Here is a 27762-nt window from a genome sequence, read left to right on the forward strand (position 1 = left end):
ACCGCATGCACGAAATGATGCGCAAAGAAAATCAAAAATCGACCTGTTTCAGGATTTTTTACAAAAAACGCTTATATCCAAGTTATATATTTTATTTTAGTCAATAATTCCACACTGCTTTAATTTTGTTATCACTTGGGCATTGACAATATTTAGAAAACAAATAATGCGAATGCATTATGCTCCTTTCGAAGTGCTCTTTTACATCAGATGTCACACGACATACCGTTTTTTTTTTTAAGTTGTAGGTGGCTGTGCAGTTTTGACAGCAGATAAACAAAAACCATATCCACTAAATGATGCGCAAGAAAAAACAAAAAGCGACCTGTTTCTGGAATTTTTACAAAAGTTGACTTTATTTAAGTTATGAATTTTATTCCAGTTAAAAATTCCACACTGTAAATAGTTATTTATTGTATAAGTGTTTTAGAAAGCATTAGAAACACAAATGTAATACAACGTTTTATCCACAATCACCATATTAACAAAGTGAAATTAATCAAAGTTAAATTAAAAATATTCGTATTCGTAAAATGAGACTTGGCATGCTTTGTTTGGTAGTCATAATAAAATTGTTAGTTGCTTAGGTAAAACTGGAATAAAGTTACTTTATTTATTCCACTAGTGGGTAATAAATCACTTTATATGCTTCATAAGTGTGGATAAAACTCCTATTATAATGTTATTACGGATAGATAAATTGAAGAAGCAGAAAAAAGAGCAAATATCTCTTAATTTTACAAACTTACAAAAAATACATTCCCTTTATTTATAAGTAACTTTTTTGGAAGAAGTCTTGAGTTTAATGTGTCTAATACACCATATTACAACAAACAAAAGTCAATTTTGAAGTCAAAGACGATCACTTATTATTATATTCCGGAGTTGATGTTGATTCAATTAATTTTAAACTGGATTATAACAATAAAAAACGTTATTATAGTGTTGAAAATAGATGGAATTAGACTTCTCTCAATAGTATAAAACTTTCCTGCAAAAAATGTGGGCTGACAGCGTTTAATTCCTTTCAAACTGTATTTTTGACTGTTTGTTCCCTTTACAAAGTGCTTAATTCTAGCTAAAGCGTTTAAAATCTGGTCAAATTCTTTCAAAATTTGGTCGCAGAGTAAAAAAAGACGTATCGTCGAAATCTGAAATTTCGTTTCAATTATTGTACTAAAATCCACAAAACTTACCCAAAACAGAATGATTATTATTAATAGAGCCACCATTCCTACGGATAGTTTAAATTGATCCTGAGGTTTCGTCGAGTCTGGTGTTCTAACAAGGTCATCTAAGTAAGTAAGGAGCCTCAAAATCTGATCAATGTGACTAAACATGATACTCCAACCAAATATCTGATTAAAATATGAAACACACTTTTTGAGAATAAACAGATTACATGCAACGAGCACAAATCGTTTGGAGATTTGATACGAGTCCACACAAGTTAGGATATTTCTATGGATATTTTTTTTCTGCGATTGGTAACCCTGCTGCAACATTTGCAACACTGCAACTGCCGCATATACACGAAAATGAAAACAAATTAGAACAAATGCGTGGTAAAAATATAAAAAATAAATTGCGACAAACTGAGATCTCAATCCTTGAATGATTTTGATCTCCATAACAAAGGAGCACAATATGGGAATCGAAACAAAGACGAAGAATGAATATTTACTGTTGGTTTCACTGCGACAGACTTTCGTCAAATCTCTCACCAGGTGGTACCAACTTTGTGTTGTTTGAGTTACCATTATTGGAAGCCAAACTAGCGAAAAATAAATGTTCAAGTCGGTTATTACCAGAATAACGCTGTGCATTAAGGTTCTAGTTTTGAAAGTCGGAATTCTGTCAGGTATGTACGAAAATAAACCAACTGTGTAAAATATAATTAGAACAAAACCGTAAAGTCGTTTCTTTCTAGACGGTTTTTTCTCAGTGTGCGAACTTGGCGTAAATAAAATGAATTTTCCGATTTGGAAAATAGTTTCGATTGTGTTTAAATTCATTCTGAACTAGAGTATTATTGTGGTTTAACTTGAAAACCGTTAGATATCTTATAGCCCTTTTGTTTTGTTTCTCGTCTTGAGGTAAATTATTCATGGTTTGATTCTTATTCAAATGAAAGTAATCAATCAAGTTTAAATGAATACACCGTTTGACAGTGGTCAAACAAAAATTCATTCTATTTTTTTTGAAAATATAGATTTCGCAAAAAATCGCTGACAAACATAAAAAATGAAGCAAAAATCGCCAGCGGTCACAAAAAACTGAGCAAAAAAAATAGTAGTTGTAAAAAAAAATACACAAAAATACCTCCTTGAAGCAGAAAATTCTACAAACATGAATTACTTTTATTGCATTTTTGAACATAGGTTTTAATACTGATGCCTTTGTATAACCGAGGTGTAACCCTCCAATATAACCGCCAGGTCCCAAATGTGACGCTTTTATAAGCTAACTGTTAGTTAACCACCTTATCTAACCGTTAACTACGCGCGGTTATGTTGCGGTTATATAACTCCTTTTATATCTCAGGTTATATTCCGGATATGTGTCGTTATCTAACCTTTATCTTGTGCGGTTATATTTCGGTTATACGGTTTCCTTTACACCTTGCTTATATTTCGCTTATGTTTCGTAATCTAACCTTTATATTGGGCTTATATAACCGTTTTTATATTTTTTGTATAAGTTAGATTTCGTTCTAAACCTGTACTTCTTGGCAGTTGGCCGATTCTGCAAATTTTTGAAATAATTTGATTTTTCTGTGCACTTGTTTGGCGAATTGCAATTATGAACGTAAAAAATTAAGAAGTTAAAGTTGATAATTAGAAAAAAAATTAAATAAAACACCCTATTTTTTGTTATTATTTCTCAAAAATTATTATGTTGTCTATCATAAAATGTACAAAGTTATAATAACTAAAAATATATTTGATATTAAAAAATTATTTTAGCAACATTATTCAAGAGAACTGTAGTTACCATAGTAAAATACCAAAATGATGTACCGTTTTAAAATAAAAAAATTACAATAACCACAGTAAGTCTCCCAAAAATATAATATCCAAAGGAACGTACCAGGAAAGGGTTGTCTAAGGAGGTTAAAAAGAGTTAAATTTTAGCCATTTTCCGCAGTGATTTGCAGTCATATTTAGTAACATTTTTGAAACTGATATACAGGATATTTTCTTCTACTCGGACAGTAGGGGAGATAGTTTTTTTAAATACGCTCACTGCTTTATTTAATTCAGAAAATAATTTTGAAAACTGAAAAAAATCAAAAAAAATCTAGTCCTTTTTGAAAATTATTTCCTATCAACAATAAGTGTTAAAAGGAAAATAAAATACTTTTGGCCATGAAGTAGACTCTTGCAATAAAAAATGATACTTATTGTTGATTAGGAAAAATTTTCAAAGAGTACATACAGAATGGGTTATTCGCGATAATATATTCCTTTGGATATTATTTGATAAAAAATAACTTTCATCCGGTAAGCAGATGGATCCAGGACGACATTAATTCGGATCTTAGACTAACAATAATATTATTAACAATAAATCATATTAAAATTTTTTTTTCGTGAAATAAACGACGAATAATGGCCTTAGAGTAACATTAAACTTATTAAGTACTACATTTTTCGTCTACTGAAACAGTAATTAATAATTTTTTATGTTTAAAGTTAAGTATCTTTCGAATCATCACAAGATACACTTAACTGTTTATATTTTTAGAGGGACAATGTAAAGGTCTTTTAGATGGAAAAATAAAATTTGGGTGTTTCATTTAAAATTTTTAAATTATTCAGCTTGCAATGAACTTTTGTTTGTTGTATTTTAGGAATTATCACTTTTGACAAAATTTTATTCTTTGTCATAATTTTTCGGTTAGGAATAGTTATAAGTACTTTCGGTTCACTTTCATAAAAACCCTTGTGGTGGAATTGACTAACCTGTTACCATGACAACTCATATAAAAGTTAATGCCTAGAGTACCCAATTTCCACCACAATGATTTTTATGAAAGTGAACCGAATGTATGTTTTTTATTGAAATTATAAGAGCAAAACTAAAATAATGTGGCAATTAAAACGTAATAATGAATACAGAGTGATTCTTTTAGAGCCTATCTTAGAATCCTTTGAACTTCTAATAAAACTAGTGCTTCAAAATTTTGTATACAATCCAAATCGATTATTCCGAGTTCAACCAAATTATTTTCAAAATCAAAACTACGAGAAATTGGCGCCAACTTTGAAATTTTAAGTAGTAACCAAACATTTTTATTGCATTTTTGAATTCAACTTCTTACAGAGTAATATTCACCCAAGTTGTTGGTACTTATCTGTCCTAGTTTTTGACATATGTCAATTTTTTGCAGAAATTTAATTTGCATGGGTTTATTTAAAATATCGCAGCCCTTGAACGGTTTGCGATAAGTGAATATTTTTTTTTGCATCCGATAACCGAAGTTTCGGAGAGTCTTCCAGAATTTTCAAAATTGTCAACTGTCCAAATTCAAGACTAGTATGATTTTTTTCAAAATGATTATGAAAAATCGCCTAGAAGTCAGTTTTTCAAATGGATCGACTATATTTTCTTAATGGCAATCTAAAGAATAGTAACATTTATGGTGATTTTTTATCAACACGTCCTCTAACTATCTCTCACAGTTTTTGAAAAAAATGGCAAAAAAACGGATTTTACCTCGTAAGTAGTTGTAACACTTAAATATTTTGTTTAGTTTTTAGCTGGTTCATAATCGAATAAGCAGTAGAACAATAATATTTAACTATGGTTTAGTATAACTTAGTGAATTATGTAAGGTAACTCAGTCAGTTTGCCATCAAATTTTGAACTTGAACATCTAATCAATGTCACAATTTTGTCCGTATTTTTCGAAAGTTTACTCGTCTAAAAATGAAAATAATGAGCTAGAATTCGGTTTATTGCGATTATTTCAAAAACTGTAAGAGATAGATATAGAAAGTTTTCAAAATATCATTCAATTCAAAAATGCAACAAAATAGGTGGTTACCATTTAAAATTTCAAAGTTGGCGCCCATTTTTCGTAGTTTCGAGAGTTCAGCCATCTTGAAAATAATTTAGTTGTACTCAGAATGATCGATTTAGGTCGTGTACAAAATTTAATAAGTTATAATAATAAATAAGATATATTATAAGTTAAAAAGTTTCTATTATAGGCGATAGAAGAATCAGCCTGTATAGATAAGTTGTTGCAAAGGATTTTTTGGTTTAAGAAAAAATTATTATTTCATAACAAGTCGCATCAACATTATTACAATTTTATTGTGTTCGTATTTTATAATAATTCTGTAAATTGTTTTGAAAACTATAATCGGATTTAACAAAAACAACTCCAATACTGTCCTTGATTATGTGCAGCTAAACTTACTAGCATCTGAGAAAACATCAACTTTTTTATTCCTTCCATCGGTTATTTCTGCATCGAGAAACAACATGAAGTTATTTGAGACAACGGGATGTGTTAATAAAATTCTGAAAAATATTACTTATAAATTAATAAATTGAAGAAGCAGAAAATGGAGCAAATATCCCTTAATTTTGGTCCCATCCACACCTAAACTCACAAAAACTTACAAAAAAAAAATACCCACGGTCATTAACACGATTGTGATTCCATTTATTTATAAGTAACTATTTTGGAAGAAGTCTTGAGTTTAATTGTGCCTAATACATCATTTTACAAGAAACAAAAACCACTTTGAAGTCAAGGACGATCACTTATTATAATTAGATTCCAGGGTTGATTCATTTAATTTCAAACTGGATTATAACAATGAAAAACGTTATTACAATGTTAAGAATGCAAGGAATTAGGCTTTTGTCAATAGCATAAAACTTTCCAGCGAAAAATGTGGGCTGACAGCGTTTAATTCCCTTCAAACTATATTTTTGCCTATTTCTTCCCTTCACAATGTGCTTAACTCTAGCTAAAGCTTTTAAAATTTGGTAAAATTCTTTCAAAATATGGTCGCAGAATAAAAACAGACGCATGGACGAAATCTGAAATCTCGATCCAATTATTTTACTAAAATCCACAAAAATTTCCCAAAACAAAATGATTATTGTAAATAGAATCACCATTTCTACGGATAGTTTAAATAGATCCTGAGTTTTCATCGAGTCTGGTTTTCTAACAAGATCATCTAAGTAAGCAAGGAGCCTTAAAATCTGATCAATGTGACTAAACATGATACTCCAACCAAAAATCTGATTAAAATTTGAAACACACTTTTTGAGAATAAACAGATTGTATGCAACGAGCACAAATCGTTTGGAGATTTGATACGAGTCCACACAAGTTAGGATATTTCTATGGATATTGTTTTTCTGCAATTGGTAACCCTGCTGCAACATTTGCAATACTGCAACTGCTGCATATACACGAAAATGAAAACAGTTTATAACAATTGAGTGGTAAAAATGTGGGGGAAACTGAAATCCCAATTCTTTAATGACTTTGATCTCGATAACAAAGGAGCATAAGACGGGAATCAAAACAAAGACGAAGAATGAATATTTACTGTTGGTTTGAGTGTGACAAACTTTCGTCAAATCTCTCACCAGATGGTACCAACTTTGTGTTGTTTGAGTTACCATTATTGGAAGCCAAACTAACGAAAAATACATGTTCAAGTCGATTATTACCAGAATAACGTTATGCATCAAGGTTCTAGTTTTGAAAGCTCGAATTCTGTCAGGTATGTACGAAGATAAACCAACCGTGTAAAATATAATTAGAACAAAACCGTAAAGTCGTTTCTTTCTAGACGGTTTTCTCTCAGTGTGCGAACTTGGCGTAAATAAAATGAATTTTCCGATTTGGAAAATAGTTTCAATTGTCTTTAAATTCATTCTGAACTAGAGTATTATTGTGGTTTAACTTGAAAATCGTTCAATATTTTATAGCCGCTTCCTTTTGTTTCTTGTCTTGATGTAAATTATTGATAGTTGCTTTTTAGTCAAATGTAAGTAATCAATCAAGCTAAAATAAATACACCGTTTGACAGTGATCATTACTATCCACTTCAGAAACTAAAAATCACTCATTGCTTTTTGTGGAAATATCGAATTTGCAAAAAACTAAACAAAAAATTTACCGATATCAGAAAACATGTCGCGAAAATCGCTTGCGAACACAAAAAATTAAGCAAAAATCGCCAGCGGTCACAAAAAATAGTACTTGTAAAGAACAAATGGCACAAACAATCGCTTGCGAAACAAAAATTGTAAATGTAAGAAAATGACTCAAAAAACAACTTGTAGAAGCAGAGAATCCAACAAAGATTGATTAATTTTATTGCATTTTTTGACGTAGGTAGCTTTTAATAATACTGATGACTCTGATCTAAACTTCTCTTTAGTTTTGAAATATTTTTTTTTTGACGAAAACACGCTTTTTAAACTTTGTTACACAAAAACTAAGAATCTTAAAAAACTACGACTTTCACAATTTTGAAGAAGAAAGTTCAAACAATACTGTACCAATTGTAACGTAAAAAATTAAGAAGTTTGTCAAAAGTTGAATAACTTGAAAATAAAAAAATAAAAAATTAAAAATAGAACGCCCATTATTCGTGTGCAATTTTACCATAATAGACCATACCATAATCATAATAATTCCACCAGGTATCTTTTGTTGAAGTTTAGACGGAGATATTTTTAATGTTTAAAGATAAATATCTTTTGAGTAATCGGAAGAGACACTTAGCTGTTAATGTTTTTAGACTAACTATTCAATAGTTTAATAATAATAATAATAATAATAATAATAATAATAATAATAATAATAATAATAATAATAATAATAATAATAATAATAAATGTAAAATGAAAAAGTTATTAATAATTAGTTAATTACACACAAGGAACTTTAGCTTTCAGTTCTTGACTCATTTTATATATATTTTTATATTATATTATATGGACACACTTAACTTATAAAAAAGTATTGAAAAACAATTATTTCTCACAATATGAAGCAACAAAAGAAACAAACTTTTTGATGTGTAATAATAATAATAACTTAATAACATTATAATAATAATTATTATTATTCATTATTATTAATATTGTTGACAGTTAATAATGTCTCAAATTTGACATAACGTCATAAAATGAAGTGAACCATTTAAAATTATTTTTGAAATAATAATAATAAACCCGCGAAGTCTAGCAGTTGCTATTCGAACTTAACCCTTTTAACAACAAAGACTAGTAAACAAATAAATAAATAAAAGAAATGAAATTTACAAAATTGCTGTACTTTTTAAAACTAAGGAAGAACTTTAAGGAAATTAACAGAAAATAAAACAAGAACAAAATAATAGAAAGCAAAAGTAATTTCGGAGAAAAAAATAAAGATTAGAAAAATATGCTTTTATTTTATTGCGACAATTGTTCATCGAGAGTTTTTCTTGAAACAAATGACAGAAATTGTATATTGTAAAGCTCGTTCAACATCCTTGGCATCACAATGATAATATGTATATAACTGTGTATCATCTACAAAGGCATGGATATTTACATAATTTACAAATTCTAGTATCTCTAGACAGTAAACTAAAAATAGAAGCGGTCCCAAAATAGAGCCTTGCGGAACACCGGATGTTATATTACTTGCTCTTGTTTTTGAGGTGCTTATAGTAACAGTTTATTTTCTATTTCTCATTTATAATTAATTTTGTAGAAAATTTTAATTTAAAACACCTTGCTATGAGAAGCGTGTTTTAAAATAGTAAAAACATGTTACTGTCGGAAACGTGTTTTAGAATATTGTTTTTATACTTGGCGTTTATAATACGTTTATTAACGTCTATTAGTCTATTAACGTCTTTTACATGTTTGATTAAAAAACAGGGTGTTCTATTTAAAAAAAATTTTTATTATAGTTTTTTAGTTATAGTTATGTAGATTGATTTGAATTTTGTTATTTTTCATCGAAACTATAATCGAAATTAATAAAAACAATCATCCAATATTGCCCTTGATTATGTACATCAGTATGTTTTCTAAGAAAGCATCAACTTTTTTATTCCTTCTATCGCTAATTTCTGCATCGAGAAACAACATGAAGTTAAATTTTACCAATTCTGAGCCAACAAAATGTGTTAACAAAATTCTGGAAAAATATTACGTGGCACCTTGGACAATATTATTGATAGACACAAACATGCACATTCCCTACCCTTGCATTCATCAAAACACTATGAAAGAAAGTTTTGCAAGAATGATTTATCAACTACCAAACATCTACATCATTACCTCAGAAACACAACTTGGAAACACTTTTGATTCACTCCAAAAATTGGAAATGTTTGATTCAAGAGCCAGTTTTATAATAATTCTAACTGCGCCCTACAACCCTCAGATTTTCCAAATCCTGGTCCAACATTTCATTTATAAAGTCGTTATCCTGACCCTCGAAGGTGATTTAATCACTTATGATCCTTTCATTTACGAAGATGTTCTTGCAAGTGGGGTGGAACCAACAAATTTGGGAAAATGCGCCCTTTTTAATTTCCAAAAAAATATTTTTAACAAAATAGTTCCATTTCTATGGAGAAATACGACAGTTTTGGTAACATACACTCAAAATTTTCCTTACTTATTCACCTACGAGAATGCATTGAGTGAGATTAAGGTAGATGGAGCGTTTTATTCAATTTTTGAATTTGTGGCCAAAAAACTACAATTTGGAACGATTTTCAACCTTGTCGATACCAACAACTCTCTTCCTGTTATGCTTGGTAGTGTTTCAAGGCCAAAATATTTGTTTGTACAACTTTTGATCAGATTTATTGCAGCACAGAAAAAGCCACGTAATGTTGAACTACCGATATTTCAACATTCACAATTTTACCAACTTTGACTTGGTTGGAACACACTGGACGTTTGATCATCACTGGATCGTGCCCCAATGTAGTGAGAAAGAAGTGTGGAACGTAGCTTTCGTCCAGTTTGATTTTTTCTCATACGTTTCTCTCGCAATTTCTCTAATCGTGCTAAGTGTCTTTTTCCATTTTCTTTTTGGTGGAAGCGATTTTACAACTGTTGTCATGGTAAATTATCAAATGTTTGAATCAGGGATTCCGACTTTTGCAAAATTCCGGAAAAGTTCGCTTCGGGTCTTGACGACTTTTACACTGTGTGGTTTTTTGATAATTTCAACTCTTATTAAAAGTGAGTTGCTTGAGGCATTTAGCACACGTGTGACTGACTGTCGGATCCAACTGTTCGAAAATTGACGAAAATAGTGACACGGACAGTCAGTTGGAAGTTGCCGACAGAACAGCATTTGATAAAGACACTGCTTTTGTTACAGAACTGTTCCAATACAGATACATTTTTTACGATATTGTAACTTCGGGCTCTTCGCTGCACATTATTAAGCCACACATCAAATCCAATTTTTTATTTGCTTACTTTACTAAAGGATATCCCCTGTGTGATAGTTTCAGTAAAGTTATTTCAGTCAAGTTATGAACTCAGCTGGCTTGATAGAGTTTCACAAAAATGTGGAAGCGAGGACTATTGACCGATGGTCTCTACAGATGAAACACTTTGTTTCGAAAGATATTACTTTTGAGAGAATATTATTCGCTTTCCACATTTGGTTAACAGGGATTGTTATTGCAATTGTTATTTTTTTTTATTGAAGTCATAAGCGTAATTAATTTGTCATTTTGGTTACGACGAAAAAAAGATTAAAAATATTTGGGACTTTGTTCATTGCAGTTTTTTTGTATCTTCAACCGTATTCCCAGCGTTTTGATAAATATGCAGTGGTGAGCTAATAATAATCGCTTAGAATTATTAATTTGCGGTTAAAGATGTTAGGAACAAAGTTGTAGAGTATTAAATTTCCTACAATCTTTAATGGTTTAAGTATAAATTAACTTTTGAGCGTTTTTGAACGATTTTGGGGCCTAAACATTTTTCTTGTATTTGTAATCATATTTGCAGCGTTTTGAAGAATTTGGGGCAGAGTGCAAACTAGTAAAAGTTTGAAGTATTTTTAAATATTGTTTACGAAATTTTTTTTGCATTATGTTTAGGACTTATAATTGAGAATTTAATCCTCTATCTGTTTGTATTTTTTTGTTTTCTATGTATTAACCGTTATATAAATAAAACCATTTTTTCAAATCATTGCTCTGAAAACTTAGACGGCAGTGGAGCAACTGCGCTTTCTGGCGACCATAACGGAACTATCAAGGTCAGGAAGGTTGTATTTGTACGTCCTTTCGTATCCTAACCTTTCGATGTCCGTAGTTGGAAGTTATTTCATAAGTTCATAACAGAACCAGGGTGGTGAAACCTAAATGCACCAAGCCAAGTGTAGGCGCCAAATTCAAAATCGACTGTAGTTCGGCTTGCCATCGCAGATGTCGCACACACGTATAGTCAATTTTAGCGAAGCTACCTATAATATCGGCAGAAATTAACAGTGGACCTGTGACAGTTACCATTGTGCCAATCGCCATTTTGTGCTTGGTTTATTTGGTGTTCGCCTTCGGCTTTGTTTTATGTGAAATTAGTACTGTTTTGTGGTTTTTTTCGTGTGTGTGCTTTTTTTAACTTTTTTATTGTGGGAATATAAATAATTTGATGAATCAATCATTAGTTTATAGTTATCGTATCGTGTATATTGACTAGTGATAATAAATTTTTATTACAAGTTTATTGTCTTTATTTGTTCTCATATTTTATTTTTCGTATTCTTTGTAAATATTCAGCAACAATAGTTGTCTAACATCAGAAAGTGTTATTAGCAACTATTGTTGTGAATATTTACAAACAATACGAAAAATGCAATCAAACTTTAAAAGAAAAGTAACTACGGGCAATTCAAATCGCCCGCGATAACACTTAGTACGCGCAGGCAACAATAGATGTGCTAGTGACACTTTCGCTCTATCGGGACAAGGACGGATGCGTTTCTGTAAAACCTGTTATTCTGTGAACAGAACCTAAAGTGTGCAAACGCTGCAAACCCTCTTCTCTTTTTGCTATTTTCGCATAATTTTTATTAAATGATTAAATAATGATTTTTGTTAACAATAATAATATGACTAAATTTTTGCACGATTCATTATTTATACACGGTGTTAGGGAATGACTTAGCAATATTTCGTATGTGAATTTGTTATGACCCTTATATCATTTTCCCAAGAAGTGCGTACTTTCTTCAAAAATTTTTATTAACCCACCTGTTGAGAGCCGCTTATGGTAGTTATTATTAGTTAGTATTAGCAATTATTTTTTTATTAAACAAAATGGAGATGGTGGCAAATGGACGTTTTGAGAAATTTTCAAAATTGTGGCTAACATGTTCATTTGTGTGGGAGATTCGAGTCCCGGTCCTGACAAAAAAAATTTTTTTTTCGTAAAATTTAATAACATAACAAAACAAATTGAAATAGAAGAATAACGTAGCGGAAGTTACTGCTGTTTTGTCAATAATAATAAAATTTACGCTAATTTTTATAATTCTAGTTCAGCGGTTCTCAAAATTTGAGACTTCAATTTTAGAACGATTTTTTGGGAAAACTATGCATTTTTTATTTGATTTACATAAATTTTGCTTAATCGATTTGTCTTGCCATTCTCTATCTAACTTTACATTTTTACTAAATCACTCCCTAACACACTGTATTTACTTTTTATAAAAACATACTGTAAGTAACCGTAATAACTTTAAGCTATTAATTGTAATATAAATGTGTGTATTAATATACCGGGTGTATCAAAAATACGTGTGTTAATTTTACCACGTAACAAAACTCAACAAATACAACAACTTTTCTATACAGGTGGTCCAGCTTAGTTCCCGTCTTTTATAGCTCAGTTATAAAAAAAATATACCTTTTTAGCTTCTTACATGTCCCAAGTTTTTTCAAATTGGTTCAGACATTACTGTTAAAAAAATAGGTTTTACACTTTTAGTTTTAAAAATTAACAAAAAATAGAAACAGTGCTTGTTTATTATACGAAACACCAAATGCTTCAAAAATATGTGTTTAGAAATATTGTACACCACGTTTGTGAGATCTCGTTTAGAATATTGTTGTGTCGTGTGGTGTCCTAGAATATCTATCCAGAACACGAGTTCTTACATAAATAAAATTTTGCTAGGCGAAAGAGAGAAGAAAACTTAATGTAATTTTATTTTTATATAAAATTGTTAACAATTTTCTAGACAGCTCAGAATTACTATCTCTATTAAACTTTTATATACCTAGAATGAAAGGGAGATGTAATGTTACATTTCATTGTGAGCTGCCCAAAACTAGGCATTATCAAAATTTTCCCGTTAATAATATGTGTTATTTTTATAAATCGGTTGTCTTCGGCTAGTGACATATTATATGTTTTTAGCGTTAATATAAATGAATTTAAAGTATTATCTAGGGATCATTATAGTGATTAGAAGTGAACATGTATTGCGTTTTATGTTCAACTATTATTTTTGTTTTTTTTAATAATTTATTATTTCATTGTATCTACTTTTATTTTGTAACCTCATTTGGACTTTTGTCTGTTAGTTAATAAACTATTATTATTGTTTGAAGTAATTTTTACTACGTAAGTGTTAAACAAGGTCTAACAGACTTATCGAGTGAGCTTGATTGATTTGAATTATTACAGAGTGTTTACAGTTGATTTCCAAACTTTTCAATCTTAACATCTACTAAATATCAAAACTCCAACGTTAATAATCACTGAGCTACAGAAGACGGGAGCTGGGCTGGCTGGCCCACCCTGTATAACATTTTGCAAAATTTTTATTTATTATTTTCAGTGTTTATCTTTTCTTTTGCACAAATGAAAATAATTAAAATAATCAATTTGTAATGTTTTATATACATATTAGCTCTTTCAAAACTATAAAAACACCACCGACGCATTTTACCGAATTATTTAAGATCACTAAAATTGTAAAATCAATGATTAGATCTCTCGCTGAAAATATAAATTACATTAGCTATTATTTTTTTTGAAGTACGTGAATAATTTATAACGAGTAATTTTGAGAAAAAATGTACGTTGGCATTTTTATAGTTTTGAAACAGCTAAGATGTTTTTTTAATAAAATATTTATTATAAAGTACATATTGTGTTTATTTATAATAGATAATGTCGTAAAACTATTTAGTAACAGTGTGTAATTTATTTAACTTTTGCTATTTCCATATAATTTAAAAAAAAACAAAAAGCAATAATAAACAACGTACAGGTGTCTCAAAATTGACAAATTTCGAGTTCAGTAAATGATAAAAATTCCAATATAAATATTTAGCTTGTCAGGACATTTGTCCTTTTTTTCTCATTTTTGTTCTCATTTTAAACATTTTTACTGTATTTATACTCTAGATTTTTTGGTTTACATCTTCCTCTTCAAAAATTGTTAGACTTAGATAATTTTCTTTGGAAACGACAAACTTACTAGAGTTACGAATAATAAATTTATCAATGTTAACAAAAAGTTCAACATAACTTAAAATCCATTAAACCATAGATTAAATGTAGGTGTAGGAAATGTAACAGGATAGGACTTATACAGGGTGTTCTATCTGAACCCCACAATACAAGTATTGAATGTTCTAATAAAGATATTTATCTGAAAGTTGGTACTCAGTCATAGTCCGTTGAGTTCTGCTCAATGAAAATATTTTCAAGACGGCAGCACTTCTAGTTATACCGGAAATCGCTTTTAACTTTCTCAGTTTTTATCAGCTTTTCTTATACCGAAGTTTAATCATTTTTAAGATATTTAAATTTTTTTTTAATTTTTTTGGATTTGCACCTGTCACTTAAAAAATCGGTAACTCCCTTAGTTTTAAAGTTTTCGAAATTATATTTAGAGAATTAAAAAAAAGGCCCATATCTGTTCTTCAGTGGGATCGAAATTGAAAATTAAGTTATTAAACCCAAAAATTTAAGGTTAAGTTTGGATAATTTCAAGTATCCATAACTTAATTTTTTCAAGGGGCATGTCCCAATTTTTATTTTACTAGAGAATTTCGTTCTGCATCGAGCTGTATAAGCATTCCCTATACCTATCCGTGATAAATTTCAAGTTATCTTGGTTTTTTTGACATTGTAGAAAATTTCTTACTAACCACAGCTATTTTTGCATAGTTTGTCATAATAAAAGTATTTCTGGTGAAACTTAAACTATAAACTCTGTTCAAAATTGTGTTGTTCGTTCTGTGAAAACAAAATAAATTCATTGAATGTTAGTTTAATAAAGTTAATTTCTCACATTTTTTCTCTCGTTTCCACGCAACCTTTGAGAAAAACCTATGGCTAATGAATTTCTCAATCCCAATTAACAAAGTGTTATTGTAACTTAAAAACTATTAAACATAAGTATAATAAGAGAATGCAAATACAGATCGATGCAGAATTAAATTCTCTACCATTTAGTGAAATAAAACTTTTTGCATTTCATTTGAAAAAAACTTTAAAAATTTGGAGTTTTCTATTCTTTTTTAGAAATTTTAAAACATCAAAGGAAAGATTTAGGCTCCATTTTTCAAATGAGCTGAAAATCATTTCCAAATTTTAAAAACTGGCAGAGTGATCGATTTTTGAACTGGAAGGTGCAAATCCAAAAAAAAACTATAAATATTCCGTAAACGGCTAAATTTAGGTAAAGGGATAGCTTAGAAAAACTACCTTTAATTATTTTACTAATTCAAAAAAGCATTAAAAAATATAGCTTTCTATTTAAAATAAGAAAGTTGATAGCGACTTCCGGTATAACCGGAAGTGCCGCCATCTTGAAAATATTTTCATTGAGCAGGACCTAAAAAATTATGTTTGTATACAAATTATTAGAACTACCAAACTTCTAGTGTGGGGTTTAGACGGAACAGCCTGTATGTATACTTTTTGAAACCCCCTCGTATTTTTTCCTACCTAATTTTCCATTTTATTACGCGACGTGGTAACAATCATTTTCTTCCAAAAACAAAGACTTTGACAATCTGTCAGAAGCCGTCAGGAAAAGTTTGAATGTCGAAAAAGTTTAATTAGAATTTTGTGATGAAAATCGTTTGATTATCCCACATTCGGATAAAACGAACAATTGCCCTTGCAATGAATATTAACACCAGTATCAATGCAGCAACAACTAACGTGTAAGTAGCCGTTAAAACCTCTCGCTAAAATTAAAAAACGTCACGATGACAGTAATAGTTTAGCTTTCATTTTTTGTCCTTTTACATTTTTTATACAATCCGTGTTAATCTAAACCGAAGATTGCAAGCATTTCTCATTAATGGCTAAATTAAGCGTACAAAAAATAATTTAAATGAAAAGTTTGATATGTCTATTTGGGTAGGACCCATTGTCTCAGTAAAAAAACATCGACCAACGTAAGCCACACAAGAGGAAACAATTCTCTTTAATTGAAATTTCAGAGTGGGAACTGACGTAGCAAAGTCACAGCCGAGACCACAACTGGAACAGAAACCCGACACAGAGGAAAAAAGCATAATAACAGAAAAATCAGACGAAAATCAGCCCCAAAGTGAAGGGGAAAGCGCCGAGAAAGTCAGAAGTTTGGGCGATAAGTCCGTTGATTTTGTCATAGTGTACAAGAAGAGCGCCCTAACCGACAATTCCATCGCTAAAATTGAAACTTTTCTCTTGAATTTAGAACATAAAGGGTTTGAGCTTGAAACTTCCATCTGTTCAGTCAACGCAGACATTTACTTCATAAAAATACACGCCCCTAAAAAAATTCTCTTGCAATTCGCTGAAATATTTGGAATAGAGCTAGCCTACCAGTATAAGGATTACAGAGTGAAAGGCACCCAACCTTACAGCTTCATGGCCACTGTATTGACATCACCTAATATGACACACCCTGTGTACGAAAGGGCAAGGTACAGTTTTCGAAGTTTTGACGAAAAAAACAATTTTTGGTGATTTTAAGGGCGACTCTGTTCGAAGATATCCCCCGAAGTATCACGAATGCCGAAAAAGGTCTAATAATATACAAGGTGTTGGCACGAAACGCATACGGGGAGGAAAAGCAAGAATGTGGAATTAGAAAACTGATCAATATGAATGTTTTCGAGTCGGCTTTTCCGATTCATGATGGGCCGTGGAAATGGACGGAGGAAGGGCCTCTCAACGACCGACAAGTAAAAAATATTTTAAATAAATAATAGTCTATTATTACGAGTTTTGTAAGACGTTCTATTGTGGCACGAATGATTTTGGAGCACGACGAAGGAGTGCTCTAATAGAATGAGTGCCACAATTAAGTTTTATAAAACGAGTGTAATACATTATTTTTTCTATTTCCTATTTTTGTTGTTTGTTTTTGTTTACTTTAACTTATCAAAATCTGTTCAAACTATTTCCTGTTAATTTTGTTACTAGTTTGGCTTTTATTAATAAACGACTTGACGCTGTTGACACACTAAATTACAGTGATGACTGATGACACCCAGCCCAGCACTGCCAATACAACTCTTAAAAATTTACTAAAAAGAGTTTCAAATTAAATTATTTAAAAATAATTTTAAAAACCAAAATATACAGAGTAGAATATTTAATTGAACTAAAAATTCATAACTTGAGCATAGACCATTTTTGTGAAAATTCCTCAAACAGGTCAATTTTTATTTTTTTTGTGTCTATTATTTGGTGGATATGGTTTTTGGCTATCTGCTGTCAGAAATGCACAGCCACCTTTAACTTTTTTTTCAAATGTAACGAAATGTCAAGTGACACCTTGTATGAAAGACCACTCCGAAAACAATACAAAGCACTATTTGTTTTTTGAACATTTTCAAAGCCTACGTGATGAAAAAATGAAAACCATTTATTTTCCTACAAAAAATATAACAATAGTAACATAAATTTTTAACATTTTGCATCATTTCGAGTCTGATTCTCCTAATTTCAACTTATAAAAATTGGTTTTTATTTTTTTATCGCTAGGCTTTAAAAAAAACAAGTTTGAGATGGCTGTGCATTTCTGACAGCAAATAAACAAAAATGGTGGACACAAGAAAAAATAAAAATTGACCTTTTTCGGGAATTTTCACAAAAACCGCCTATATTCAAGTTATTAATGTTATTCCAGTTCCACTCTGTATAATTACGTATTGTTTCTTATTATTATTACAAAATGTTGAAATAACTACAAATTAATTCTTTGTACAAAATTTGAGCTTAGTTAAACTTGAAAACTACAAAATATTTCAATTTTTTTCTTTTATCAAAAATGGGCTAATACGGGGTGCCCCAAGGGTGTGTAATCGTCTATATTTTTTTTGCTGTTTGATAAATTGACTTAATAAATAAAAATAAAGGAATAAAAACACTTTTCAAAAATAGAAAAAAACGAATGTCTTCCATAAGAAAAACCAAATTTTTGTGTTGTAACTCTGACATCAAGAACGCGTTGGAAAATATGACGACAGATTTAGATTTCTTGTAAAAAGTGCCTGAAGAACGTCCTAGTTAAAAACATCTAACTCTTTTGGTTTGAGCTTGAAAAACTAAAAATTAAAACCACAAATTTCAGTTTTTTTCCAATAATTCAACAACTAAAAAACTAATAATTCTTCAGCTTAGAAATACGTAACTTTGCCCAAACTTAAACGACCCCTATGGTGGAGCTCGAAAAACAGTTAGTCTACTATGGTAGCGCTCAGCTCCGTTTGCGTGTGCGTCATCTGACATTTCTGTCACTACGTTTACATAGCAGGGGCATAGCGGTGACAAACTATCAAATATTTTTTGAGGTTACGAAGTGTTTAAATTATGAGTTGTTACAAATAATACAGATTCACAAAACAAGAACTAATAAACGCAGAATCAAAAACCTAACGAAACGCAAATCACAAAACACAATAAACGAACAGAAAATACTTGCGATTAACACCGATAACACTTTCGACAACCATGCGATGACGTCTATAATTTACTGTCAATGTCAGTTTGACAAATTCGTGACACTTGATGGTGTTGTCGAAGTGCATATGTAAATTAATGTTCAAGGATACCACCCTTAGATACCCCTTAGTTGTTTAAATTTGCATTGTTTTTGATAATTTTTTTACAGCTTTGTGTTGGTAATGAAAAAATGAAATTGATGACGCACACGCAAACCGAGCTGACCGCCACTATAAAAGCACGTTTTCACTATAACTCAATAGCAAATAATCGCACAGAATTCAGTGTTTGCTATTAAATATTTTGTATTTGTTTGTATACCTGTGATTTCTTTCAAAAATTATTCTTAATTTTTTTTAATTAAAATACTTAGTAATTGAGTTAATAGTTATAAAAACAAACAAATGCTTGAGCGTTGTTTTGTGAATCATAAATAATGATCGTAATTTTGGTGCTAATTAGCAAAAAATTTTAGAAGATTTTTTTTTCGAAAATATCGTTTAAGCGTCACTAGAAATGATAATAATCGATTAATTAATATTTTTATTTGTTTTTAATTTTAGGGTTATTAATATTTTTAATTAACAAATTTTAAATATAAAAAAAATTTTGAAAATAATTACTCACATCAAAAAATAGTAAACACTGAATTCGGTGCGACTATCAGTCTTTGAGGTATACCTAGTGAATATAATTTTAGTAGATTAACCCCGTATCTGTTAAATTTTTCAAAAATAATTTCAAACAGGTTTACTTCATTTTGGTAAAGGCTACATTTTGACGTTATGTCAAATTTATGACATTATTAAATGTCAACAATATAAATAATAATAATAATTATTATTATATTGTTATTAAGTTATTATTATAAACAAAAAGTTACACATCAAAAAGTTTATGTTTCTATTGTTGCTTCATATTGTATGAAACGATTGTTTTTCAATACTTTCTTGTGTTTCAATTTTAAGTTAAGTGTGTCCATTTCATTTAGTAAAAAATTAAAAAACAACCACTTTATAAAATAAGTCAAGAACTAAAAGATAACTAAAAGAACTAAAAAAGATAAAAAGTGTGTAATTAACAAATTATTATTATTTTAATAAAGGCACATAAAAAAGTGACAAAATTGTTGATTATCGATAACTTTTTAATTTTAATTTATTATTATTATTTCAATAAAGGACTATCAATAAAAATTGTTGTCATTAAGAAACTACGATATAAATGAAATAATTTACACATGTCGCATTTATTAAAATAAATTCTGTAATAAATCTACAGTGTGAAATTTAAACTTAAATAAACTTCATAACTTTGATTTAAACGATTTTGGTGAAAATTTCCAAAACAGCTCAATTTTTATTTTTCCATGCCTACTATTTGGTGCATATGTTTTTGTTTATCTGTTGTTAGAAATGCACATCCACCTCTATCTTTTTTTTCAAATGTAATGGTATGTCAAGTGACGCCTCGTATAAAAGCCTTTTTCGCAAGCATTACAACGCACTATTTGTTTTTTGAATTTTTTCAAAGCCTACGTGATAAAAAAAATAAAAACCAATTTTATAAGTTGCACATTATTCAATGCAATAATAGTTCAAAATAGGCAACGTTCCTCTTCTGGGAAATAACATAACGATAGTAGCATGAATTTCTAATATTTTGCAACATTTCTAGTATGATTTGCCTAATTTCAACATATAAAAATTGGTTTTAAGTTTTCTATCGCGTAGGCTTTGAAAATATTCAGAAAACAAAGAGTCCTTGCAAAGTGCTTTTTCACATGAGGTGACATTTGACATACCGTTACATTTGAAAATAAAAATTAGAGGTGGCTGTGCAGTTTCGACAGCAGATAAACAAAAACCATATCCACCAAATGATGGACAAGAAAAAAGAAAAAGCGAGTTTGGGATCAAAGTGTGTTAAATATTCAAAAAACCCTTATACATAGAAAAAGCATTTTTTTGGTTTTGAAAAGAATATAGTACCTCTCTTTCAAAATAAACGTTATTTTGGACAGAGGTGAAATAACAAGTGACAATAAAAAAAATATTTAGATAAATACCAAAAATTGACTTAAAAAATCCATTTTTAAGAGTGACTTGCAATTTTTCCAGTTGTTGGATAAGTACTGGAGCAATCTACGCTGCTTCTACAAACAACAGCCTTTGGACCTGATTCATAAGTACTACGGTCCTGAAACTTCCTTCTATTTCGCCTGGTTAGGTTACTACAACATGATGTTAATTCCAGCATCGGCTTTAGGCATTTTTTGTTTCATCTTAGGTGTGTTAAGTTTCGAGGATATTTTTACAGCCCGAAGGTCAGTATTTAGTGACATTATGTCGCCTCGAATGACCGTTTTTCAGTAAAGAAGTGTGCGAAAGCTCGATAATGCTCTGTCCGAGGTGTCATTTCAAAAATTGCAAGTTTGAACCTTTGAAAAATTCCTGTCTTCATGCGCATTTGATTTATGTGATTGACAATCCTTTGGTTATCACTTTCGCCTGCTTGATGTCCATTTGGTGTAAATTTTTGTAATTTTTCAATGAGTTTTTTTTTCACTTAGCACAATTTCCAGCAACGTTTTTCCTTGAATTGTGGCGCAGGAAAGAGGCAATGTTGCAGATTAGGTGGAATTTGAGAGCAATCGAAGCGGATTGTTCCATGAGGTAACCAGTTTTGTTTAACGAGCATAATGTTTGCCAAATCGAGTGCGCGCAGTGAGTTAAAAAAATTTGATTATCTTCAATTTGTTCCAAGGCCGCAGTTTGAAGCGAAAGCCAGGCATTACAAAATTTCGAAAATAACAGGCAATTTGGAGCCGTACATGCCGAAAAAGGTGCAATGTTTGAGGTTCACTCTTTCAGGAGCTGCTATATTATTTCTGGTATGTATGGTGTGTTATTTGACGGCAAAAATTTGTATTAGATGTTATTGATGCTTCTCGGAATGTTTGGGATTATGGTTTATGTGAAAACTGTATCGGCATTGTTGACGATAAGTACTGAACAACACATTTTGACGATAAATCCAGGACTTGTGGCATCAACAACTGGATCGTTTTTGTCGCTTTGTTTTATTCTTATTTTTGAGTTGGTTTGTAGTTGCAATGGATTTTGTTGACAAAAATTTTCGTATTTGGTTGCAGTTGTATGAGAGAATTGCAACATGGCTGACTGATTTGGAGAATCCAAGGACACAAGTTGATTATGACAATTCTTACACGTATAAAAGTTACGCTTTAGCTTTCGTTAATAACTACGCCGTTATATTTTACATAGCTTTCGTGAAGGTAAACAAAAGCTTTACATATCTTCATTTCTTGTATATTACTCGTAGTTATACAATTTGTTCAAAAATGATTGTTCATCAAGCTATACTTGAAAAAACTTTGCCAAAAAGTGAGTAAAAAGTTAGTTCAAAGACTTGACAGAAAAATTACGATAGTCATTTGGACTAAGCGACACATTGATTTTGAATTCCATAGTCAACTTGATGAACAACCATTTTTGAACACATTGTACTAAGTTAAAAAAAAACGTGACACAAAACTTTTGAATCTACAGATGTCCCAGAGTGTTAGAATACCTTAAAACAGTTGAAACATTAATATTTTTTTACAAAAGTCCTGCAACATACTATCCTGCATCACCTAAAATTTTATTTTTAAATATACAGTGTTTCAAAAATTAAAAAAATCAAAAAAAGATGAGATATTTTTTATTCGCTGAATCACATTTGTTACGTCTTCACTTAACTTTTCTATTTAATTCCTAAAATTAATTTAATAAGTTGTTAGCTTAATTGGCGCAATCGGTAGGTCAACAGTGGAAATTTTTATTCTAAACTTTATTTTCAAAAAAAAAATTCTCAACTCGACTGGAAGCAAAAAAATAACAAATTCGTGTATTCGTAAATTAAAATACAAACTTTTGTTATTTTAAATGGTTAAATTTTATGGTTAGTTGCTGAAGTAGTGCGTATCTGATTGGCGTTATGTTTTAACTGAGCTTTAAATTTATCTCTCCGTCAAATATGTTTCCAGAAATTGGGGCTATGTAATTTAATTTTTTTGACGAAAATACATTTTATTACACAAAAACTAATAATCGTAGGCAAACGGAACTTTCATGACTTTAGTGGCCAAAGTTGCAATTGCAACTAAGAACGTAAAAAGTAAGAAGTTTGTTGAAAGTTGAATAACTTGAAAAAGATTTAGAAACACCATATTATTTTTTCTTTTTGCTTTTCAAAAATTATTAAATTGTCTATCTAAAAACATAAAGTTTCAAAAACACGCTATTTACTTGAAAATAATAATTTTAGGTGAGTCAGTTACTTAGTACCTATGGCTTTTGTAAAAAAAAGATTAATTTTATAACATTTAAAGGTCAATAATGGACTTTTCCAACTCGCTGGAACACTCTCTATATAACTAGAAGTTCATGATTTGTGCAATAGAGTTTCAAACATTTTTTCAAATTAAAAAAAAATTATTATAAAACTTTTAAATCTGTGGAACTCGGAAACCACTTTAGAATTACAACAACTCTGAGTAATAATTTAATTACTAATTTTGGATTTAGTTCGAAAAATTTAAACTTCTGAATTCTAATTTTGAAAGTTGTGAATAAGAAACTTACTTAAAACTAAATTACAATTTTTGTTCTTGTCAATATATGTTCTCTTCAGTCACAAATCGCTATAATAGAAAGAAAAAATACAAAGTGTCTATAAATGAATGTGGGATCGTAGTGGGTATTAAAAGTTGCCGTTTCATTCAAGAGACAACGAACAATGTTAGTAGAAAAAATTGGTTTTACTGGTTTTCTGGGTAGATAAAAAATGATACTTTTCAGAAATTTTATATAGGGTGACCCAGGGGTATGTAATCGGTCTGTAACTTTTTTGCTATTGAAAATATTGCCCTGTCGTTTTCATTATACAATAGATCGACTTAAAATACACAAACGAAAAATATTTTTATTATACACAGGGTGTTGTATGCAAGGTGGTGAACCAAAGTTATATTTTTTTAAATGAAACACCCTATGTATTTTTGCATCTTTAGGTTCTACACAAAAAAATAATGTAACTTTGTGTAAATTATTAGTTAATAATTAGTATTATAGTCTATCTCTTTTCGTTTCGGAATTATTTAACTTTTCGTTATAAAAAAAAACAATTTTTAAAAAATCATTATGAAGTTGCCAATGAATATGAAAAATTCAGAATAACTTAAAATTTTAGTATCTAGTCGACTTTTACTTAAAACAGGCTGATAATGTACAGGGTGTGCCAAAACGCAAAAAGTTAAATAACTCATTTTTTTACACCTATCGATAGCATTTTGCATAAGCTTCCTTATAGTATAGGGTTTCCATCGCAAATTTAATACATTTTTCGAGATTTTTAAAAAAAATATATTTTATTACAAAAAAAAATTGTTATCCGAGAATCTGATAAGTCAAATGGTAATTTATTTTTTGATATGTTCTAATGTAACTAATTACATTAGTAATTTACTTATTACTTGATCCATAAATAAATTTTACTTATCAAGAATTAGTAATGAAATAAATAAAAGAAGAAAAAAAAATTTGAACATTTTAAGAAATATTTCTAATTTATTGAAAATTTATAGGGAAATAATCATAGGCGACTTCGCAGTGATTTTTTAAAAATTGGTTTTTTATAACGAAAAGTTGAATAATTCCAAAACAAAAAAAGATAGACCCATATAAGTTTATATAACGTTACATTATTTGTTGTGTAAAATCTAATTTAGCAAAAATATATAGGCTGTTCCATTTAAAAAAATACAGCGTGTTAAGGAATGGATTAGCAAAAATTTAAAGGTGGATAGAGAATGGCAAGACAAATCTATTAAGTAAAACTCATGTAAAATCGTTCTGAAATTAAAGTCCCAAATTTTGAGAACCGCTGAACTATAATTATAAGAATTTTCATAAATTGTAATATTATTGACAAAACAGCAGGTGTAAATTAATTAAATAAATTAATGGTGCACTACGTTATTCTTCTATTTCAATTTGTGTTTTGTTATTAATTTTTATGAAAAAAAAATTTTGAACCAATTTTGAAAAATTCTCAAAACACCCACGCGCCACCATCTCCATTTTGTTTAATTAAATAATAAAAGAAATAAACAGAAATAATTAATAATAAAAATAAAAAATTAGCTACCATAAACCACACAGTGGCTCTCAACAGGTGGGTTAATAATGGATTCTAAAGAAAGTACGTATTTTTTGAAAAAATGATATAAAGGTTTTTAACTCGTCTAATTATCACATATTCACATACAAAATATTGCTAAGCCATTCCCTAACACTCTGTATAACTTTGATTCACCACCCTGTATACACCCTGTGTGTAATAAAAATATTTTTAGTTTGTGAAAAATGTGAAGTTTAAGCTGATCTATTAGATAATGAAAACGGCATGGCAACATTTCAAGTAACGAAAAACTCAAATTCCAGAACCACCTGAGATCCTTCACTCTTTTATAAACAGTCTGTACAGAAAAAGAAAAATGCATTTGTAGTTTGTACTTTCTTTTTAAAAATAATAGATAAAAAAGTATTTTTTCAGTATTTTCAATTTTTGTCAATCTTTTTCCTTCACATATCTTAATTGTTATCTCTAATGAAAAATTCGTTGCTTAAGTAGTAAATTTACAAACTAATAGTGTTTTAGGCCAGGTTCTACACCCACCCCGGCGACGAACGCCTTTGGACACGAGTAGGTGGTATAGGCTCGGATTTGTGTAACCCAGCTGGTTGTATAATCGAGTTAGGAATCCAATTAGTGATGATTTTAATCGGCAAACAATTTTTTTTTACAGCCAAACAATACATTCTCCCGTATGTCGAAAAACTAGTTTAAGAAATCATTTTAACAATTTCCTTCCAGCAAAATAACAATTTTAATGAGGACAATACGAAAACAAAAAAATCGGCATGTCAAAGTGACGCTTCAGTGGGAATGCGATTATTTACTAAATCCGCACAAAAAGTACCACATTATGCAGGAGTACATGCAGATGAGTAAAGTGTAAATAATGCGATTTTTCCGAATAAAATAATTCGAATTTCAGTTATTCAGTACGGTTTTGTGACGTTTTTTGTCGCTGCTTTTCCACCAGCTCCTTTATTGGCACTTTTCAATAATTTAATCGAACTTCGAGTAGATGCGATTAAAATGACTCGAGCTTTTCGACGACCTGTTGCTTTCAAAGTCCCGAATTTGGCCGCTTGGAATGGGATTTTGAAAGGGGTGACTTATATAGGGGTTGCCACAAATGTAAAACTTCTAGTATAGTGGCGGTCAGCTCGATTTGCGTGTGCGTCATCAATTTCATTTTTTCATTACCAACACAAAGCTGTAAAAAAATATCAAAAACAATGCAAATTTAAACAGCTAAGGGCTATCTAAGGGTGGTATCGTTGAATATTAATTTACATGTGCACTTCGACAACACCGTCAAGTGTCACGAATTTGTCAACCTGACATTGACAGTAAATTATAGTCGTCGTCGCATGATTGTCGAAAGTGTTATCGGTGTTAATCGCAAGAATTTTCCGTTCGTTTATTGTGTTTTGTGATTTGCGTTTCGTTAGGTTTTTGATTCTGCGTTTATTAGTTTTTGTTTTGTGAATCTGTATTTTTTGCAACAACTCATAATTTAAACACTTCGTAACCTCAAAAAATATTTGATAGTTTGTCACCGCTATGACCCTGCTATGTAAACGTAGTGACAGAAATGTCAGATGACGCACACGCAAATGGAGCTGAGCGCTACCATAACACTGAACAGTTGTTAATAATCATTTTGAAGGCTTTCGTTATCGCTTTCACTAGCGAATTTGTTCAAAGGAATATCTACAAGGAGACGGTAAGAAGCGATTTGGTCGGATTTATCAATACTACACTTTCAGGTTTATTTCATTTAAAATAATGCAAAGATTTGACAAAGATTTTTTGCAGTTTTTAACGTCAGCGAATTTTTAACGGATTTTGGAACCGCAGACAACATAACGTATTGTTACTATCCGGGGAAAAGGTATCCTCCGGACCATGCAAATAAGTATCAATTGACTGAGGACCACTGGTATACTCTAACAATACGATTTCTTGCAGTAGTAGTGTTTGAAGTAACTCTTTTTCGACTTTTTTTGTAATTAAAATTGATTTTGATTTCTTTTAAGCATATTGTAATGCTGATAACTGGGATAATCGCCTATATTATACCTGATATTCCATTCTCGGTCAAGGAACACATTAATTACCAGAGAGATCAGTTTAAGGCAATTAAACTGAAAGCTCTGCAAGAAACCTACTTGAAGGAACAGAGGCAGATGAAAATAAATGCTTTCAGTGATACGTAATTCTAAGTTAATTAAATTGTATAATATGGTCAAGCAAATAAACATTTTAAGAACTGCTCCTTTATCATTTTCCACCTAATTGTAATACAAGAGTGTGAAACCTCCCTTAATGGACACCTCCGAATAACGGACACCTCTTCACAACGGACGTTTTTCTAGGAACTTAACGAAACTTATACAGGGTGTTTCACACAACTTTACAGGCTTGCGTCTAATGTGCGTAGCCAAAAAAGTCACAAAACACTAGATTCGAAAAATAAACATTTAATTATTTAATTTGTGGAAACCCATGACAGTAATTGTTAAAACAATGACTGATTCTTTAATATTCATTAAAGTTAATTAAATTGTATAATATGGTCAA

At 30.1% G+C, this 27762-nt stretch overlaps 2 protein-coding genes across 4 annotated transcripts; one reads left to right on the forward strand and one right to left on the reverse strand.

Moving 5' to 3' along the window:
* Positions 1 to 896: 896 nt before the first annotated feature.
* Positions 897 to 3985, reverse strand: LOC135266749 (uncharacterized). The gene is made up of 3 exons (XM_064358000.1): positions 3966 to 3985; positions 2053 to 2341; positions 897 to 1151 (listed from the first exon to the last, which is right to left on the reverse strand). The coding sequence occupies exons 1-3, from the start codon at positions 3983 to 3985 to the stop codon at positions 897 to 899; spliced, it is 564 nt and encodes a 187-aa protein (XP_064214070.1).
* A 2686-nt stretch (positions 3986 to 6671) lies between these two features.
* LOC658673 (anoctamin-5) lies at positions 6672 to 27452 on the forward strand. Of its 3 annotated transcripts, none has more exons than XM_064357925.1 (15): positions 6672 to 6758; positions 16488 to 16955; positions 17006 to 17216; positions 21102 to 21307; positions 21354 to 21511; positions 21566 to 21656; positions 21748 to 21874; positions 21916 to 22083; positions 22136 to 22279; positions 25708 to 25874; positions 25924 to 26057; positions 26108 to 26313; positions 26849 to 26948; positions 26998 to 27164; positions 27219 to 27452. In XM_064357925.1, the coding sequence occupies exons 1-15, from the start codon at positions 6718 to 6720 to the stop codon at positions 27396 to 27398; spliced, it is 2568 nt and encodes an 855-aa protein (XP_064213995.1). In that variant the 5' UTR covers positions 6672 to 6717; the 3' UTR covers positions 27399 to 27452. The 3 variants fall into 3 exon arrangements, with proteins under 3 accessions (XP_064213995.1, XP_008191984.2, XP_015836631.1); XM_008193762.3 differs by lacking the exon at positions 6672 to 6758 and adding an exon at positions 16038 to 16205; XM_015981145.2 differs by lacking the exon at positions 6672 to 6758 and adding an exon at positions 16232 to 16442.
* Positions 27453 to 27762: the final 310 nt, after the last annotated feature.

The sequence above is a fragment of the Tribolium castaneum genome, chromosome 7 (assembly GCF_031307605.1).
Source record: "Tribolium castaneum strain GA2 chromosome 7, icTriCast1.1, whole genome shotgun sequence".
Classification (NCBI taxonomy): domain Eukaryota; kingdom Metazoa; phylum Arthropoda; class Insecta; order Coleoptera; family Tenebrionidae; genus Tribolium; species Tribolium castaneum.

Excerpts from the sequence above, each read along its gene's own strand:
- LOC135266749 (XM_064358000.1), bottom strand. The coding sequence starts at position 3,985 with ATGAGTTGTCATGGTAACAG. Across the intron at positions 2,342-3,965 it reads ATGAGTTGTCATGGTAACAG|AATTTTCTGCTTCAAGGAGG; the intron begins GTTAGTCAATTC and ends TCATGTTTGTAG. Across the intron at positions 1,152-2,052 it reads GGGCTATAAGATATCTAACG|ATTTCGACGATACGTCTTTT; the intron begins GTTTTCAAGTTA and ends ACGAAATTTCAG.
- LOC658673 (XM_015981145.2), top strand. The coding sequence starts at position 16,393 with ATGTCTATTTGGGTAGGACCCATTGTCTCAGTAAAAAAACATCGACCA. Across the intron at positions 21,308-21,353 it reads GATATTTTTACAGCCCGAAG|TAAAGAAGTGTGCGAAAGCT; the intron begins GTCAGTATTTAG and ends ACCGTTTTTCAG. Across the intron at positions 26,949-26,997 it reads TATCAATACTACACTTTCAG|TTTTTAACGTCAGCGAATTT; the intron begins GTTTATTTCATT and ends GATTTTTTGCAG.